The 18,383-nt window shown below is 31.9% G+C and overlaps 4 protein-coding genes and 1 pseudogene across 7 annotated transcripts in view; 2 read left to right on the forward strand and 3 right to left on the reverse strand.

The window, feature by feature from the left end:
• Positions 1–2,191: 2,191 nt before the first annotated feature.
• LOC148310721 (histone H2A-like) lies at positions 2,192–3,167 on the reverse strand (annotated as a pseudogene).
• Positions 3,110–6,042, forward strand: mRpS11 (mitochondrial ribosomal protein S11). The gene is made up of 4 exons (XM_088257950.1): positions 3,110–3,511; positions 3,850–4,081; positions 5,708–5,773; positions 5,888–6,042. The coding sequence occupies exons 1-4, from the start codon at positions 3,327–3,329 to the stop codon at positions 5,993–5,995; spliced, it is 591 nt and encodes a 196-aa protein (XP_088114076.1). The 5' UTR covers positions 3,110–3,326; the 3' UTR covers positions 5,996–6,042.
• Positions 6,043–6,157: 115 nt separating this feature from the next.
• On the reverse strand, positions 6,158–9,923 carry LOC148310723 (proline-rich protein PRCC). 2 transcript variants are annotated; one of them, XM_088257949.1, is made up of 6 exons: positions 9,631–9,923; positions 9,088–9,275; positions 8,963–9,013; positions 7,996–8,466; positions 6,889–7,104; positions 6,158–6,804 (listed from the first exon to the last, which is right to left on the reverse strand). In XM_088257949.1, the coding sequence occupies exons 1-6, from the start codon at positions 9,737–9,739 to the stop codon at positions 6,718–6,720; spliced, it is 1,122 nt and encodes a 373-aa protein (XP_088114075.1). In that variant the 5' UTR covers positions 9,740–9,923; the 3' UTR covers positions 6,158–6,717. The 2 variants fall into 2 exon arrangements, with proteins under 2 accessions (XP_088114075.1, XP_088114074.1); XM_088257948.1 differs by having other exon boundaries at positions 6,650–6,804; positions 9,625–9,923.
• Positions 9,924–10,036: 113 nt separating this feature from the next.
• Positions 10,037–14,568, forward strand: endos (endosulfine alpha). 2 transcript variants are annotated; one of them, XM_088257952.1, is made up of 4 exons: positions 10,037–10,169; positions 11,646–11,698; positions 12,553–12,675; positions 13,088–14,568. In XM_088257952.1, the coding sequence occupies exons 2-4, from the start codon at positions 11,657–11,659 to the stop codon at positions 13,277–13,279; spliced, it is 357 nt and encodes a 118-aa protein (XP_088114078.1). In that variant the 5' UTR covers positions 10,037–10,169; positions 11,646–11,656; the 3' UTR covers positions 13,280–14,568. The 2 variants fall into 2 exon arrangements, with proteins under 2 accessions (XP_088114078.1, XP_088114079.1); XM_088257953.1 differs by lacking the exon at positions 10,037–10,169 and adding an exon at positions 10,582–10,600.
• Positions 14,569–16,163: 1,595 nt separating this feature from the next.
• Positions 16,164–18,383, reverse strand: part of LOC148310725 (tubulin gamma-2 chain-like) — an 11,692-nt gene continuing 9,472 nt past the window's right edge. For both annotated transcript variants that reach the window (XM_088257947.1, XM_088257946.1), the window contains exon 10: positions 16,164–18,383. This exon is cut by the window's right edge and continues 366 nt beyond it. The gene's annotated coding sequence lies outside the window, so the exon portion shown is untranslated.

Below are 18,383 nucleotides of genomic sequence, written 5' to 3' on the forward strand. Positions count from 1 at the left end.
CAACATTATGCTAACAGGGTGTTTTTAACCCTCTCCACAAGGCAGTCTGAGTGGAATTTTTCTCCTGGGCCACGTCGGACAAATGAAGTTTTTCCCACCAAAATTTTAAATGCTGACTCGTCCAAGAAGCAGACCTGTAATGTATTACCATAATTGCAAAAATACATATATTTTTTATCTTCTTAATTTATTATTCGAATACAAGTCATAAATACTCGATTCCAGTCCAAAACAGTCATATTCTGGTGTTCTTTGGCCCATAGGAGTCGTTTTTTCTTCATGCCTCAGTCAGGTGTAGTTTTTTGGTTGGACGTCGACCCATTAGATTTACTTCAACTAACCGTCTCTGAACTGTCCTTTTGGATAGGTTGATTCCTTCATCGTTTATCAAAAAAAATCAACAACAGTTAGACGATCAACAAACTTTTTACGATTTTGGAAATAGATGTCCCTGATTTTATGGGCACCACGCGGAGTTGTGATGCTTTTTCTGCCTTTTTTTCCGACGTGGGCTGATTCTAGACCCAGGTTTTTATCAATTTTTTTTTGTATCCGATAGACTCCTGACTTCGAAACATCTGTAAGTGCTGCTATTTCTCTCTGAAAATATGCGGAATGAAGTAGTAAGGTTATAACTTTCCTACATTTTCTCGGAGATAAGTTTGAAGACTTGCCCATACTTAAATTGAGAATATTATGGTTCAGTTCAAACCAAATTGAATTTTATTTAAAAATTAATTGAAATTAACTTATTGAATTAGCAAAACTAATAAATTATTAAACAACACTTACGTTTTTATGGTCTTGAACTCAAAAAACTTACACGAAAATGGTTTAAAAAATATTAACTGAGCTCACACCAATATCATTTTTCACTTATCAACATCCAAATGAAAAAAAACTTACTTTTTTATATTTCACAGTATTGATACCTCTTCAAAACAATAATTATGATACCAGCAACAAAAATACATAAGAAAAAATAATTAAAACTAATTAATTTGACCAAAAAATTCATTTAAACTTGAAAATTACAGAAAAGTACAAATGTCCTTAATAATTTGGCCACCCACTGTATATACAATATATATAAATATATGCTTGTGTTTATCTAGAGCAGCGATGGCGAACCTATGCCACGCGTGCCATGGGTGGCACGCGAGACGATTTTGCATGGCACGCGAATGAAGAGAAAAAAAATAGAGTGAATATACATTTTTTTAAAGTGTAGACTTACAGACGAAAGTAAGTACAACTGTTTGTATTCTATTAAAAGCTACCAGCTATGAAACCGATATTTAAAAAAAATGGTATTTAGGATCCATTAACAAAAATCACAATTATTATGAAGTTTTTAGTGTTGTACATTATTTTGAAAAAGTCTATTTTTAATTTATTTCTTTTATTTTGCCATTAATAAAAACTTTTTTCGATGTATTAATGCTTGTTTACATTAAAAATCTGAAGTTACACAAACATTGATGCATTTATATTTCTATGGCATATGGCAAGAAACATATTTTTATATTGAAAAAAAAAATGGCTTTCAAGCTCAAAAAGGGTTCGCCATCCCTGATCTAGTGTCTAGTCAACTGCAATGATTATATTATATACTAGAAAGCAAAAAAATTATACTAGAAAGTCTATAAAACGCCTATAAAAAAAAGTCCACTGTCTATACAGACGGAGCCGGAATACATATGGCGGCTGTAATTTTTTTCTATATTGTCTCTGGTCCATCACGTACACGTATCAATTTTAACACGCCGTATAATTACGTATTGACGTTCGTGTCATAAATGTGAAAGAGCGGTGTAATATTTACCAATTAGTAGTCCTCGTCATCCCAAAATTCATACGTGAACGTGGTGGACCAGAGACAATATAGAAAAAAAATTATAGCCGCCATTAGTATAAAATCCTTGCGTCATATCCATTCCGCCTCGGGTAATTCGGGCTTAGGTAATTAAAAAAAAAATACATTCCATCTCGGTTGCTCCGTCTGTAGCAGCCACTACATAATAATAATAATAATAATTTTGGATGATTTATATAGCGCCATTTTCGCAAAATACTACCTCAAAGGCGCTTATACAGATATGGATTATGAAAATGACACATGCAAAAAAATATTTCAGAAAAAAAGTCGTCAATCAGCTGAGTCTGAAGGGGAGAAAGCGGAGCCGTCGTATTATTGCGCCTTCTTTTCGGTCTTCTTGGGCTAAAGCATAGCCAAGATGTTGAGCAGGACGCCGCCTTGAGCGATGGTAGCGCCGGAGAAGAGCTTGTTGAGCTCCTCAATGTGGATGGTCAACTGCAGACGGCAGGGGGTGATGCTGGTCTCCTTGTTGTCACTGGCGGCATCGCTGGGCAACTCCAACACCTTGGCAGCCAGGTACTCCGTGATGGTGGTGAGGTATACGAGCGCACAAGCCCCAACTTTCTTAGTTTAGTAAATGTGAGCTGGCGTGTTTTGGGTGTTTAAAATAGCTCCGGCATTCCACAAAGTTGAATAATTTTGTATATTTTTTACTGTAAGGATATTTTTCATGAAGCTTTAATAATAAATTGCACTAATAGAAGTTGGAGTAAGCTCATGTTTTTGGATTGCTATTGTTTATTGTATACACTATATTGACAAGGTCGTAGGAATGCATGTTTTTTCGAGAGCAACTGCTCTCGAAAACGGTGTATTTCTCGGAAATGGACCGCATCACGGAACAAACTAATTTGAGTTGCATTACTGTATTGAATTATCAATGCATTTTTTCAAATAATAGCCAAACTTAAAAAAAATTAACATTTTATCAATTTATCACCAATCACTGTTTTTCTATATGTGCAAAAAAAATACGGACTTTATGTATTTTTTTAAAATTACTTAACGTCCAAGTGACTCATAAATCTAGCTACGGCTTATGCAACACCGCTTTTCATGACCCTACTCAGGCTTCAACTTTTTAAATTTCTTATCCTATGCTTACTCGTGAGTGGATTTACTCTTTATGTTTAAAGTTACTATAATTTCATGTTTTTCATGAGTGAAAATTCTAGGCAAAAACACTCGCTTTTTTATGCAAATATCCGGGGGAATCTATCTAACCTATCTATCTACTTATGGAGCATCTTCGGCCGGCAGCTGTCAAAAGACAAAAGACTACATCCATCTACATCTGTGGAACTAAACTTGCCATACATTAATAAAATATCTCTAATTGGTCTGGCCGTATTCTGGAAACCAATTTTATTTTTGAACTATCTTAGATCGGTTTGAATATCTTTTTGTAATAAATTTAATTTTAAAGTATTTGGACAACTTCGTGATTATGCTCCGATCTCTATTTAGATCTGTCAAAAATGCTAGAGAACCTAACCTATGTTTTTCTCGCTATGTTCAAATCAGCTCTTGCCTTTTGAAAGACGATAGACGATGGTCTTACAAAACGTTACCTGCACCCGATGAAGGAACTGAAGGAGAACGAGTTGTGGATATCGATTACATGATTGAAAAGTAAGGTTATAATATAATATAATCCAACTTTAAAATCGAGCACTGAGAGTACTATAAATCTGATTCGTAATTGATATTAAGAAACTGACACATGCACGATTCCTAAAACTTAAGACCACGAAGTTGTTGAGTGGGACAAATGGATATCTGTCAAGAATATAAAAGCAAATGACAAAAATTCTCCTCTGCTCGAGTCACATCAAAAATATTATTCATTCATTTTTATTGAAGTTTTTTCGCTACGCTATAAATACACTAATAATTGTATCTCCGTTTGCCCCTCCCACAGCTTCAAAATTAATTAAAATTAAAATTTAAGCAATAACTTTTCTTTTTAGGAAGGATTTAGTCTTTCCAAATGCCACATCGCATTTGAGACTGTTTGATGGAGTACCGTTTGAAAACCTTCCTATCTGTAATATTCGAGTCTCCAAAAACAATACAATTATCAATATAACAAATGACAAAGGCGTACCAGCTATGATCAGAAGTTGCGGTATTGAAGGATTTAAGAATACACGAAAAGGAACTAATATTGCTGCACAAGCTACAGCCATCAGTATTGGTTCGGTAAGTTAATTTGTTATTTTTAATTGTTTCAACAAAAGTTACTCACATCTCATTTTTGAGATGTGAGTAACTTTTGAGAGATGTGAGGGGCCAGTTGAGCGTTTATGAATGACGCGGGCGTATTCCGCTCGTATAATGTATTAATCATGACAGCATATAAATCATCAAACATTTCAAATGTATCTGATTTTAAAAAAAAGAAATATAAACACTCACCTACAATATTATGTTTTTATCAATTAGTTTCTCACATGCACTTAATAATTTTTTAATATAGACTAAAAGTAATTATTTGTAAAAAAATCTATATTTTACTAAAAAGTAGTACCACTGGTAAGAGTGGGACAGTCCTGAGTTATCCTCTTATAATAAAGTTTTAATAGATGTCACTATAAACCATAAATATTGCAATGTAACAAGCACAAAACGTTCTCTCGCTACTGCGATAATTTTTTAGGTAATTGTGATTACAGTCTACCGCAAACGGCGATTGGCGGACTGAGGACTGTAAAACTTGCCTCCTGAATAAGATGTGTTAAAGAAAATTATATTTAAATAAATGCTATTTCCAGAAAAATAAAAACAGATTTCAAAATCAGCGAGTCATTTATCTTGTGTTAATTTTTACTGACTGATATTATATAGGTATACCTTTTTAGTATTTCTCAGTGGAATAGAGTAACATAGAACAGTCAGTCAATGAAGGTGACAACGAAACATAGTCGCTGGTGACATAAAGAAGCCATATAGTTTTTTTTAAATCCTTATGCAAGTGGTGCATAGGGCACTGCATCATAGCAACGCGGTGTTATCTTGCTAGTTAATTGCATGAATGCAAGGCGATCACCCCTGCGCTTCTTGTACCAGTCCAGGTTGATATTAACCTTTCCGGGAGTATGGACGTAAATGAACGTTGGTGCGAATTTTCCTCAAAGGAGTATCGATATTAATGAACGTCGAAGTCTACCTGTCAGTTGGTGTGATGTAATTTGTATAGTAATGACATCTGTGGATATTTGTATTTAACTTTGTCATACAGTATAACCTAGAGATGGAGAGCTTTATTTTTATTTAAATTATTTCTACATAACTTTTATCTTCATAATACAAAGATTTCATTTAAAAAATACATATTTAATGGAAAAAAACCCACTCCCCAGAGAAAGTCGGACATCAATTATTGTACTCCTGGAAAGGTTTAATAAATATGAAAGTGAAAATCAACCGTATTTATTTTGACCCCCCTGGGACCTCCAGCACGGTAACCAAACGCACTGACCACTACACTATACAGTCGGACAATATAGTTGTTGTTTTATTACTCTATTAAAATGTTGCGAGTATTTTTACCTAGAATTTTCACTCGTGAATTGTATTAAATTATAGTAATAATGATATACTTTGAACATAAAGAGTAAATCCACTCACAAGTATGTATGGGCTAAAAAACTTTTTGAGCCTAAGCAGGGCCATGATTAGCGGTGTTGCATAAGCCGTAGCTAGATTTCAGAGTCACTTGGATGGTTAGGTAATTCAAAACACTTAAAAGTGGTTAATACGCAGACATGTTTCTATGTAATTAATTTTTATAAAAGTGCCAATAATACAAAGATAATATTGTTGCAGAAAGCTACTAATATGGGATATAAAACTATCAGAGTCCGGGTACAAGGCTTGGGACCGGGAAGAATGGTAAGAGATTATTTAAAAATTAATTTGTAGTTTTTTTAATAAATAAATAAATGATAAATTATAAATTTGCATGGAAAACAAATATTGCAATTATTTTTTTATCATCTTTTTCAGGCCGCAATTAAAGGATTACAAATGGGTGGGTTAAATATTATAAGCATTACGGATGCCACTCATGTATCATGGGATCCTCCGAGACCGAGAAAAGCAAGGAGATTGTAAAGCACTTATACCAAATCTGTATTCTAGAAAATATATTATTGAGTTTATATTTTCGTCTTTTCATTTTGATTTTTATCAATATTTTTTGTGTCATAAACATAATGAATTTGTTTTTAATAGTTTTCTTTAAATATAACTCCTACAAGTTTCATATAAAATTACAAAATATAATCGTAAAATTTATTCAATTGTATTCTAAACCTTATGAAACATGATAAAAATACTAATTACCCAATTAGAATAATTGTGTTTTAATTAATTGTGTGTTGAGATGGTTTGGACATGTAAAACGAATGAGTGAGGAAAGAACGGTAAAACAAATTTATGAGGCGAATGTAATTGGAAAAAGGAGCAGAGGAAGACCGAGAAAAACTTGTCACGATCAAGTATGACAAATACTTGAAAGTGGTCAGGTTAGGAGTCGAAACAATCGGCGGGTATGTATGAGGAGATGCATGAACGTGGAAGAGGCGAAGAATGTTTGCAAGGACAGAGTGGTGTGGCGTTCTATTCTCTCTGCCTACCCTTGCGGAGAAGCGACGTGATGGTTAGTTAGTTTGTTTTAAAACAAAAAAATAATAAATGTTTATTATTATGCAGTTCTAAGTCAACGAGGGTATGTACCCTCGGTGGCCAAGAAAAGTTTAAAAAAGAAAATAAAACAAGCAGTTTTTATAAAAATACTACATATTTACTATTACAGTAAAATACATACAATAATACTAAAAGCCATATTTTGATTGTGTTTGTTTTTTTGAAAGTCGATTATTAGCCCATTGGTTTTGTAACTCTTGCTCGTTTGCCTTTGCCTAGAAAGAAAAATAGGTTGTGAAATTCGAGTTCAATAATAAATTACGTGCTACTAAATGTACAATAGGTTGACAATGTGTTACCTGATGTGCCAAGTATGTTATTTGATGTTTACGTCTTTGTTGTGTAGTTGGTTCATCTCCGCGTCTTTTACTCGATGAGGTTCGTTTGGTATTATCTTCAGTCAAAGCTTTGGTCAACCATTCTCTAGGATCGGGCAATATTTCTCTTTGATTAATATCAATTATTTGCATATTTTCTCCTTTGTGCCTTGCTCGGCTACCGCATAATTTTCTCAACTACATAAAAAAAATACATATGTAAATATTAATATCTGTTTACCATTATTAATTAAAAATTTATAACTCGTAACATTGTTCACTACACTGCCTGATATACAAGTGTTAATTTTCAAACTCTGATTTTTACTTTAATATTATTTTGGACTGATAATGGAAACGCAGGGCTGATCAACTTACCAGCATGTAATCAAGTGTAAGCATGTAACACTGCATCAATCTGATGCAGTACCCTATCTAACATTAGACATGAATAAGGGTCAAATGAAGAAAAATGCCTATTAGAATACTAATTAAAAGATAAAACCGGGCTGTGGTCCCGTGGTTAGTGTCGTGGACTCCAAGTCAGAGTTTCTGTTTTTACCCATTTTAAAACTTTATTTTAATTTTTTTATAATAGGTCACATGGACCTTCAAAAATAGTATGAAATTGAAATATTTGTGAATATAATACTTGAATGTTAATCTTAAAAAAATATGTATTAGAAAAATCTTCTTCTTCTAACCCTTATTCGCACCCAATGGTGCATAGGGCACTGCATCGTACTGACGCAGTGTTATCTTGATCGTTACTTACATGAAGGCAAGGTGATCACTCTTGCGCTTCAGGAACCAGTCCAGGGTAATATTAAATAAATAGTAACTGCAATCTTTGATCAACTGGTGGATATTGAATATTATTTGATGTTCAGCAGCATAATATTGGAGTGTAAAATCAATAGTATTTATTTTGACCCCTCCCTAGGAATCGAACCCGGGACCTCCAGCACGGTAGCTAAACACGCTAACCATTTCACCACAGAGGCGGATAAAAAAATAGTACTGACAAACATGCACAATAAATTCTTAAAAATACCCAAATAAACTTAAGACTTAAGAAAAATTACATACTGTATCATTATCGATTTCCATATTAGTGTTTTGGCTGCTACTTGCTGATGGATTGACATACGGTGGGTCTTGTACTGTATCATAATGAGCATTATCTAATACGCTATCTTCTTTAATAATTGGCTTTGGTCGGATGCTTTCCTCAGCATACTGATGCTCATTAATGTTACCATTAATATAAGGGATCTCGGCAATCATATCATCGGAGCATTCTTTTGGAGGTGACCTTTTTCTCAAGGAAAAGAAATCAACCTCATTTTCACCGTGGTCGCTTTCGTCTGAAGAGTCGTACTTTATGAGTGATGACAATTTTTGCGGAGCCTTATTATTCACTGGTGCTGTTTTATTTATGGAACTATTGCTTGTTTGGGATTTCTTTTTAACTGAATCGGGTATCAACAATGATTTACCTTTATTCATAATTTGTGCCGATTTGGGTTGAGGTAACAAACTAAGCAGACCAGTTCCTTTCTAAAAAAAAAGGATATATTAGTACTGGTAAAATGGTTTCCAGAAATCAATCTATGCTTTTAGACTTGTGTTCCTGTATTGTGAAGTTTATATTACTTTATATAAGACAATGTGTCATAAAATTTTACAATGGAGAATAGATTTAGTCAACACAAAACATACACAATAATTTCTAATTCATATTATGCGAATAGTTAGGGTAATTTTTAACGAGAATTTGTTTTAAATAAACCTATCTGTTACCTAGCGCTTTTTAATTTTAAACCCAAGCTATGATAGTGTAAAAGAATGGATCGATGGAGTTTGAATTACACATAAGTGCTCTCTTTTACACTTATGGCTGGAGTTTATGACAATTTTTAATGTCCGGTTAATAAGTGTTAAAGGGGAAACTGATGTGTCCAATCAAAGGGCATAGATCAATCATTTAAGAAGGAATTACTTGATTGTAGAAATTACACCACAGAGGAATATTTTTATTTATTGTTTTACTTACTGTGGATGGTTGAAATTTTATAACAGGTGTGCTCTCGCTCTCTTCTTCAAACTAAAAAAAATAACATTAATAATAACTTTTATGCCAGTATATCATTATGTGAAAATGAATCATCACAAGCTTACGCTAGAGAGCGACGGAAGAAAGATTTTGGCTGGTTTCCGTTCGGATGCCTTTTGAAGTTCAGCAGGTTTTACCGGTAGTTCTGTTGGAATTTCTTTCTTTTTTAAAAATTCATCTTCTGTATCTTCATTGTATTTTAAATTAGACGTTGCATTTTTGGGAAGGGGAAGAGCTTTAAAAATATTTCCGCCTGAAATCAATAACGATAAAAAATATACTTTACTTATGCATATACATATTTCACATAAGCAGAACTCATGAAGTGAATACTTTTTTTAAGTTAATAAACAATACTTTTTTAATACGTGGGTTTGTGCGAAACAAATCGCACTTATGTTACATGAGTGGTTTTGAATATTTGAGACAGAAAATTTTCAAAATTCCCCAATTCCCCAAAATTCAAAATTGAAAGGATTGTGTTCAGAGTTTGTTGTGCAGGTTATTAGATCATTCATTAATTCCTCCATACACTTATTGATCGATGTTTACCGCACATTTTGTCGAAAACTGTAATTAATGGAATTTAAAAAAAATCTAACACAAACCATCCACCGCAGGTGAAGCAATTGACGGTTCTTTAATTTCCTCAGCATGACACTTTTCTTGCTCCTCTTCACTGTCACTTATTTCGCTATCGTATGCAACGAGAGACATTTTTAAAAATATATTATTGGAATAATTGGTAACAGTCACTGCCAAAAACGGATTTAAACGCGATACACGACCCGATTTGAACGAAAAAATCGACAGGTTATTCTTTGTCAAAATTATTTGTTTTGAACCAAATTTCCCAAGGAAAAAACGCGATAGGTCTCGATAAATAATTTTAAGTTTCTATACGTGGTCATAGACAATACGATTTATTCACAGAGGAGCGTTCTTAAAAAACACATAATCCCATACCGATCTGGAATTACGATATTGTCTTTGGCTAATATTCCATCTATCATAGATTTCGAAAAAAACTGTCGATCGTCTGTGCTCGCTGCTGTTTTGATTTCATTTAGTTTTGTTACAAGTTAGCCGTTTATCCGCTATATTTTACGGAGAATATCATTGCTTTTTGCGATAAATTTTGTACAAGGTAGGTTATTATACATTTTAAAAATAATTTCTTTTACATTTAATATTTTTGTCAAATGTCGAATTTGGTGTTTATACGCCATTTTTATTGAGCTGTCATTCGTTTTATGTATGAAATTATGGCATTATTTAGTTTTTAGTAACGTTAATAATTATTTACTGTAAATTTTAGATTAAAATCCATTATTTACCTATATTTTTCTTTAAAAAAGCGGACGCTGCAATTATCATGTTTTTATTGGTTATCTTTTTTTAATTTTCTCTTAAAATTCTCAGTTACTGCAAGTGTATTTTACACCTTCGTAAATTGATTTCATCATATACACGTGCTATATACACATTTGATTTTTAATTCAATGCAATATAAAAGTGTCTGATCAATGTAGTAAGACATCGTGGTGAGACACCAAGAAAAGAATACTTTTGTTCTTGGTGATGTATTTTTTTCTTACATTGTGTTTTATCTAGAGTCGCGAAAGGGGCTAATGGTTTAATTTGATTATATTAATCGAAATTTCGACTAATTATTTATTTAATATGGTCTGAGAAACATTTGGCATAATAATAAATGCACTCATACATGTGAAAAATATAAATTTTACAATTTAAATAATGGCATTTCACGGAGTTACAGTCGTAAATGAATTTTTTACTGTCAAATGACAAGATAGATATAAATTTTCTAGATTTTATATGCTACGCACTTTTTGCTGATGCTTTAAATTGAATTGTAGCATCCACAGTTCAACAGACATTTAAGGGGGCAAATGAAATTCCACCAATTTTGCTGTTTTATTTTTCCAAACTTGCAGCATAGTTGAGAAAACACAATTTTTTGTTTTTCGACGAGTGATGCGAACAGGTATTCTGCAATGGCAAATTCGTGGCATCACAAATTTTGTTTTATTTTTTTATTGAGGCCTTTATATTTGTCCCCTCCATATTTGGCTGCCGAACTGCATCCATCATTAGCACTTATGTGCTGTCTGTATATATATTTTTTTATCACTTTAACTACTTATGATTTATATCATACCGCTCTCTAAATATTTCTGATCGTTTGCAGATTATTTATCACCGGGTATCAAGATGATTTAAATGCATTCCATCTTCTCTATATATGATGTTGAGATGTTGTATATTTCAATTCTTTATTTTTTTTAATCGAGCTTGGTGACTCTTCAGTCTTTCTAGCTTTTCAGGCTTCATTTATCTGTTCATGTATTGTTCACATTGTGCAATATGTGAATGCTGCAATTGTAGCTCTATGATTGTGAATATTTTAAAATTAAGATTCAACATATGTTTTTAGTGGAATAGCTTTGGAAAATGAATATGCTATGAATGACAAAATGTATTTTTGCATACTTTTATTTTAGAGTATGAACTTTTTTAGTGAATGAGTTTAATGCTTTATAATTTTTAACCTTTTTCATACAATCTCGATATTCATTTTTTTTTTCTCTTTTATTTCCAGACACAATTAATATGAGTGATTCAAGAGACATTCCTTTAGAAGGCAACGAAGATGTAAGTGTTATAATTTTTTTTTAAATAATCTATGTAACTGTGCCATTTTCATGATATAGTTTAAAGTTACTCAGGTAGGCTTTAGTTAAAACTGGAAAATAAATGTTTATGGAGAAGAAATTGTGAAAAATATTATTTGTGAATAAATATTTTATTAGTTTTTTAAACATTATCTCACCCTTCAAACTGCTCACAATTTTGATCTGCCGGTGAAAGAGCATTCTTTGCGATCAGGCTTGCCATAGCAAGCTTAACAAATATGATAAAACAACAACTGTGTAATTTTTTATTTATTTTATTTAATTAATGGCCGAGTTGTATTATTACCAATATCATCTTACTGGTGATGATTTCGGTAATGACGAAACCCGGTTACTGGTTAAATAAATTAGTGGTAAAGGATATACAGTTGTTTAATTTTATATAAAATGCAGTTCTGCCTCGAAATGTCACTACAAAACTTTGTAATGTATAGCTTGAGAAATTTTGTGGGGTGTACCATTATTCATAATTATTAATTCCTCAGGTTAATATTTTCAGAAATAAAATTTGAGTAACTTAACAAACAAATTGAAATTAAATACAATTTCATATCGAAACATTTTGAATTACTAATATATAAGGGCTTGTAGGATTAAGGTTCGTGGTGGAATCTTGAAATCTTTAACCCAAACAGGAGCAAACGGCTTGTTGTACAATAATCAAGTGGTTTGGTTGTGAAGAGGAAGTGTCAAATGTAAAATGTTTATCTTGGTCAGTTTGAATGCCCCTGTTCTATGTAAATGATTTTGTCACCTATCCAGAACTACTGTGTCAGAGTATTATAGAATATGATTACATTTTATCATTAATAGCCACATGAGCTGGAAAAACAAGAAGAAGCCAAACTGAAAGCAAAGTTTCCATCAGCAGTACTGGGGAGAGCGGGAGGTCCCGGCGGACACACAGCTTTCTTACAAAAAAGGCTCGCCAAAGGGGTAAGAGTAACTTACAAGACTTTAACGAATACTTAGGTGTAAAATGAGTTATTTGTATATTCCTATTCTAGCCCCTTAATGAATATAGGTATAGATGATTTAATATTTCAATAAATATATTTGAATGTTTTAAACAATTTATTTTCATTTTTAAAAACAAACTTTAGGCAAATTGCTTTGGTGGTCAAAGTTATCAATTTTAAAATTAACATTATTATACGCAAGTTAACTTTAAATATTTTATTGATCATCATTCGAGTCCTTTAAATTATCAAAATACCATTTTAAGCTCTTTACTTTAATATACATAATTTACTTATATTTTCACAGTATTTTGAATTCAAATCTTGCATGGATATAAGTTGCATTTCATGTTTATTTTGAATAATGAATATGGTTGTTTATTTTGTAGCAAAAGTTTTTTGACTCGGGCGATTACCAGATGGCCAAGCAGCGGCCGGGAGGACTGGGCCCCCTGAAGAGTGCAGTGGGGCCAAAGGGGGCGCTTCCCACAGGAGACACTATCCCCACCCCCGAGACCGTCCCCATCAGGAAGACTTCCATCATCCAGCCCAAATTCACCACTCCGAGCCAGACTTCTTAGCCCGCCGTGCCGTGCTTGATATCCCTCTTGGTTTAGATTAAAAATAATGTCTGATATTTCGTAAAATGTAAAAATTATAGACTAATTATTAAAACCTGAGTAAGTTTTTGTCCTTCATTTGAATGTACAGTTAAAAAATACACAACGAGACGGTCGCCGTTTAATGAGTGTGAAATATTTTTATGAAAAGATCTTATTTCTCATAAATTCTTCTCTACTATTTTTTTACTAATATCGAAATTAATATTGACTCTCCTTTGATTTTTTTTATATAACATAAATCTTGGTCTAATAAACGCGCCGCAAATCTTACACTTAGTGAAACGCATCTTAAAATTATTTGTACACTAGATTAATTTATGCGAGGTGACTTTTGAGAAAATGTCATGGCTGTTTACCTTGTAAGTCGGAAAAGTAAATATAGTGCGTATAATTATTATGTTCTCGGATAGCAAATGTGATATAAAAGTTTCACTGTAGCATTTTGGAAGTTGGTCTTGATTGGTTGAGAGATAAATAGTAAAGGATTTGCACAATGATCCGCTTACTGAGTATAAATTCAATTATTATTGAGAAATTGATTTAATTTACTTCTGTTTTATTTACTCACCTCATGCATATCTTTTTTAAAGTATTAAAACTAATTATATATTTCTATTAAATGTCTCAATTTGTGTTAACTATGTCATATTCACATATAAAAGCCACCAGCCTCGAAAAAGCATTAAATGCACATTATTGTCTTGCAATTGCTTCAATGCCAATAAAATATTACTTTAGGATTTGTTTGTCGCATATACCTTTGCAGGTTGAAACCGCTTATTACGTACATGATATTTGACCTGTGGTGTCACTAAATAAAAGAGAAAACATTGAAATTACCATATGTTTTTTATCCTTTGAATCCAAATGTGTATCCGAGTAGTAGTACATATTAGCCTGTGGAGTAGTAAAGTGGTAGTATTGAACTTTTGGATTCCATTGCTCGCCTAACTTCCTTGAAAATGTAACTTTGTATGCAATAATTTGTGTCACAATAGACAATGTTAGTGTTGTGTGGTGGTGTTGGGCAATGTTGATTTCATTTTTTAGTATATTATAATAAATGTGTATTTGCAGGCATCTTACATACAACATTGATGTTAGAATTCATGTTAGTTTTCAAAATTTAAAAAGGTATAATTTTTTGTACACCTTTTTTATTGTTACTTCTTGTAACATTAAACAAAAATATTTAAGTTTGGCCTCGGATATATAGAATGCTGAAGTTAATAAAAAATGTTGTTAAATATAAAGTTTTTTATTTCTTTTGCATTTGACTAAATTTCCCCATAATTTCATTCTAGTAATGTTGTAAATATTACGATATAAAAATATTGAAAAATACTAATAAATAAATAAAAATACAATCACGTACATAATGTCAATACGAGGTCCCACAGAGCTATAAACAGTTGTGGAGTGGAATAGTTTTGGAAAATCTCTACGACTGAAGTTTAAATATTATTTTATTATCTCCCTACACAAAGACAATACATATAACGAAAGCTGGATAATTTGAGATTAAATAGATCGAAATTTGAATAGAAAAATTGTTTATCTATATTCTATGTACAAACCTGTTTTGATAGTATTTGGTAAATTTTTAAAAAGGGATACAACCATTGAATGAAGTCAGTAACTTTAATCGATGGAAAAGCAACCTTTTTTTAACGGAAATTTTTATTATCATAGTTTGAATTAACAAGTTTTTACTATAATAGTACATACAAGAGGTACACATTCAATAGCTATGTCCTGTAATACTGAACACAGCTAATTACGCAAATTGATCTGAAGTTTGATGACTATTCATTTGGTACTACAGGTAGATGACGGGATATATTGTATGACATTAAATGTCTCCTAAAATAGCGAAGCCTTTGCCAGAGTGATTGCCAACATCAGGGGGACCAACGGCACAGGATGAAAAAGTGTCTCCTCTTTGGTGATGAAATTTTAAGTCCAAGGGCAGGGTATAAGATACAAGCAGAATGGCTCCAGGCATGTGAGAGGCACTCCAATGGGTATAAGCAGTTTTGTATGACGATGAATACCTACTGTTTTTTAAGTATTTTTAAAAAATGCGGTGTTAAAAAAAAAAGTTAGGTAAATGAGTACAGTGGAACCTCAGTATACGTCTGGTTTGGAATAAGTCGAACTTGGTAGGTATACGTTATGTTTGGATGGGAAACATTTTGCTTGGTATACGACCTTCGTTTGGAATACGACTTGCGTGCGTGCAAGAACTTGTTAGTTAAAATAAGTCAGAATGTCAAATTCCTGATGTTTTGCTGGAAGCGGATTTTACTTCCAAACAATAACATCTCCTGAGCATCATGAGCACTTGATTCTTCTCACCAAGGTAAAGTGAGGTTAAATGTTCATGTATTTCACCTAAGTTCTTTGTTTATTTATGTAGCTCTGACATGCAATTGTGAAAGGCCATGTCTGTCGCTAGAGCGCGTGTGATATGAAACGATAAAGACTTTATGTTTTCTTTATTTAGTTATTACATATTAATTTTTTGTTTAAATTCATCATTGTTTTAACCCGAATTCCACATTTATCTATTTTAGTACTAAGCAGTGTTTAAATTATTTAAAATAACCACATCAATGTATAATATGCCAATTTTTTTTTTTTTGTGAACGGATTAATCATTTTCCCTTTATTTCTTATGTGAAAAATACGTTTGGTATACGTCCTATTTAGTATAAGTCTCATGATCTGGAACGGATTAAGGATGTATACCGAGGTTCCACTGTATTTTAAATGCATGATATATAAAATCTATAAATTTCTTCATATTTAATTATATTTGTAAATATAAAATAAACAATTACAGAGCCAAGTTATTTATTAAGACTATAAAATATCCAACAAGTATTAAATTATAAGATTATTTATCCTAAAACTTAAAACTAAGCATTGGAGAATTCACATTACATTATTTTAAATGTTCATTTATAATATGATTGGCACATATTTTATAATTTATTAAAATAATGCTAAAAAAACAAAAATACGCATTAATTAGCCTGCATTTTTGAAAAAGTATACAATAAGAGGTTTCGAAAACAGATCCTTATTCTTTTAACGAAGCATTTAGCACATATTGCTCAATCCTTTCAACAATGTCATATATTAAAAAACTTGATTTTTCAGATCGTTTTTAAAGTTTAAAAATATAACATATTTTAAAGTTTAAATATCAAGACACTTATTGAACAGATCTTTTTAGGTAAAACCTGAATGTTTTCTCTCCATTTGAAAAATATTTAGTATATTTAAAATAAAATAAAAAAATCAGCGGGTATGTATGAGATACATGAACGTGGAAGAGGCGAAGAATGTTTGCAAAGACAGAGTGGTGCGGCGTTCTATTCTCTCTGCCTACCCCTGCGGGAAAGCGGCGTGATGGTTAGTTAGTTATATTTAAAAAACTAATTAAACAATACCTTTTCTTCAAAATGCAAAAACAACACTTTCTGCCCTGTAGCGGGTAAATATTTAGTTAAAAATATGCCGCTTTTGCTGGGATATAGTACATTCTCTGGGCATTCCGAAAACATGCACAACTGAAATTTTACATTTTTTGATATACGACGTTGTTGAAAGGAGTGAGGATATTAAATTTTAAATATTGCCACCCTTTAAAAATCTGAACATCATTTTTTAACAGTTTTTTGACTTATACACCAATTCCTACAAATATTGTAATCAATGAATGAAATTAACAATGGGGAAAAGCTGTTATCTAAGCGACATATATACAATTTAAAAAATTGGTCCCTCGTGTAGCTTTATACAAAAGCAGCCTGATGATAAAAAAATGGAATTAAAATATATTATATATCTCTCAATAAAGATGCGATTTTTATGAGAAGGGAAATGGAATTCTGTATATCAGGGCTTACGACCTGTCATCGTCTGGCTTAAGCAATCACTTGATGCACCGCAATGTTCACCATTCTGCCTATGAACACCCAAACCACTGATATTTTTTTTATAAATTTTCCATACATACATTCAATATCCAAGCATGGTGTGAATTACGGGTGACATTTCTAAAAATTCTTGTGAAATAAACAGAAAAGCGCTTTTTATATTGTATGTAACATTCTTTAGAATCATTAAAACACTAGGAGATGCCAGAATATGATATTTAGTTTAAACCAGAGTTTTCAAATCTTTGTAATACAAAAATTCTGGATTCAAGGAATCGTTATAAAAGATAAATTATAGATGTAAAAAAGACTAAGCATTTTTCGATAAGGGAATATCGTAAATTTTAGGTAACATTGACAATTATATTACCTATTTTATTTCTTTAATCTAATTTTGAACTTTAAAATACTAAATGCTTGTCACAACTGGGTATTTACAGAAAGATATGTAGTAAAATTATATTTTTTCTCTAATTTATTCATAAATACATCTGCTCATTAAACAACTCCTGTATATATTTTTTAACCCTTTGGCTACCAGAGCTTTTGGGGTTCCTTTCTTTACAATAAATAATTGTAAAGTAAAATGTGTTTGATAATTTATAAACACTCTGTGCCATTGTTAAAACAAATCTGTTTTTAGATTTCATCTTCGGCTCGTCGAAAATAATTGTAATTTAGTTAACCTGAATGTACAGGGTACAGTTTGTTGCATTTGGGCAGTAATGTAGTGGACTTAACAAGTACGTTCATAAAGGGCCGTTAAGTTATTATTTTGGCAAGAAAAATATTTTGTTCTGTTGCATTTGAATTTCAGGTAAATATTTCAATTTCTAATTATGTATTAAACTTTTCTGAACAATTAAAAGTTTTTTTTTATGATAACACAGTTCGGCTGTCCAAATTTAAAACACAGTAAGGGACATTTTTTTTGTAGCACGTTTTTTTTTGCATTTATGGACTAAGTAGACTCTACTTAGTCCAAAAATGCAAATAAACTTACCACAAAAAAATGTCCCTTACTGTGTTTTAAATTTGGACAGCCGAGTTGTGGGCAATAAATAACTAAACAATAATATATTTTTTTAATAACAGAAAAATTAAAATGAAAGGAT

The sequence above is a fragment of the Brachycentrus maculatus genome, unplaced genomic scaffold, assembly GCF_059751285.1.
Source record: "Brachycentrus maculatus isolate JH-2025_06_01 unplaced genomic scaffold, ASM5975128v1 h1tg000089l, whole genome shotgun sequence".
Lineage (NCBI taxonomy): Eukaryota > Metazoa > Arthropoda > Insecta > Trichoptera > Brachycentridae > Brachycentrus > Brachycentrus maculatus.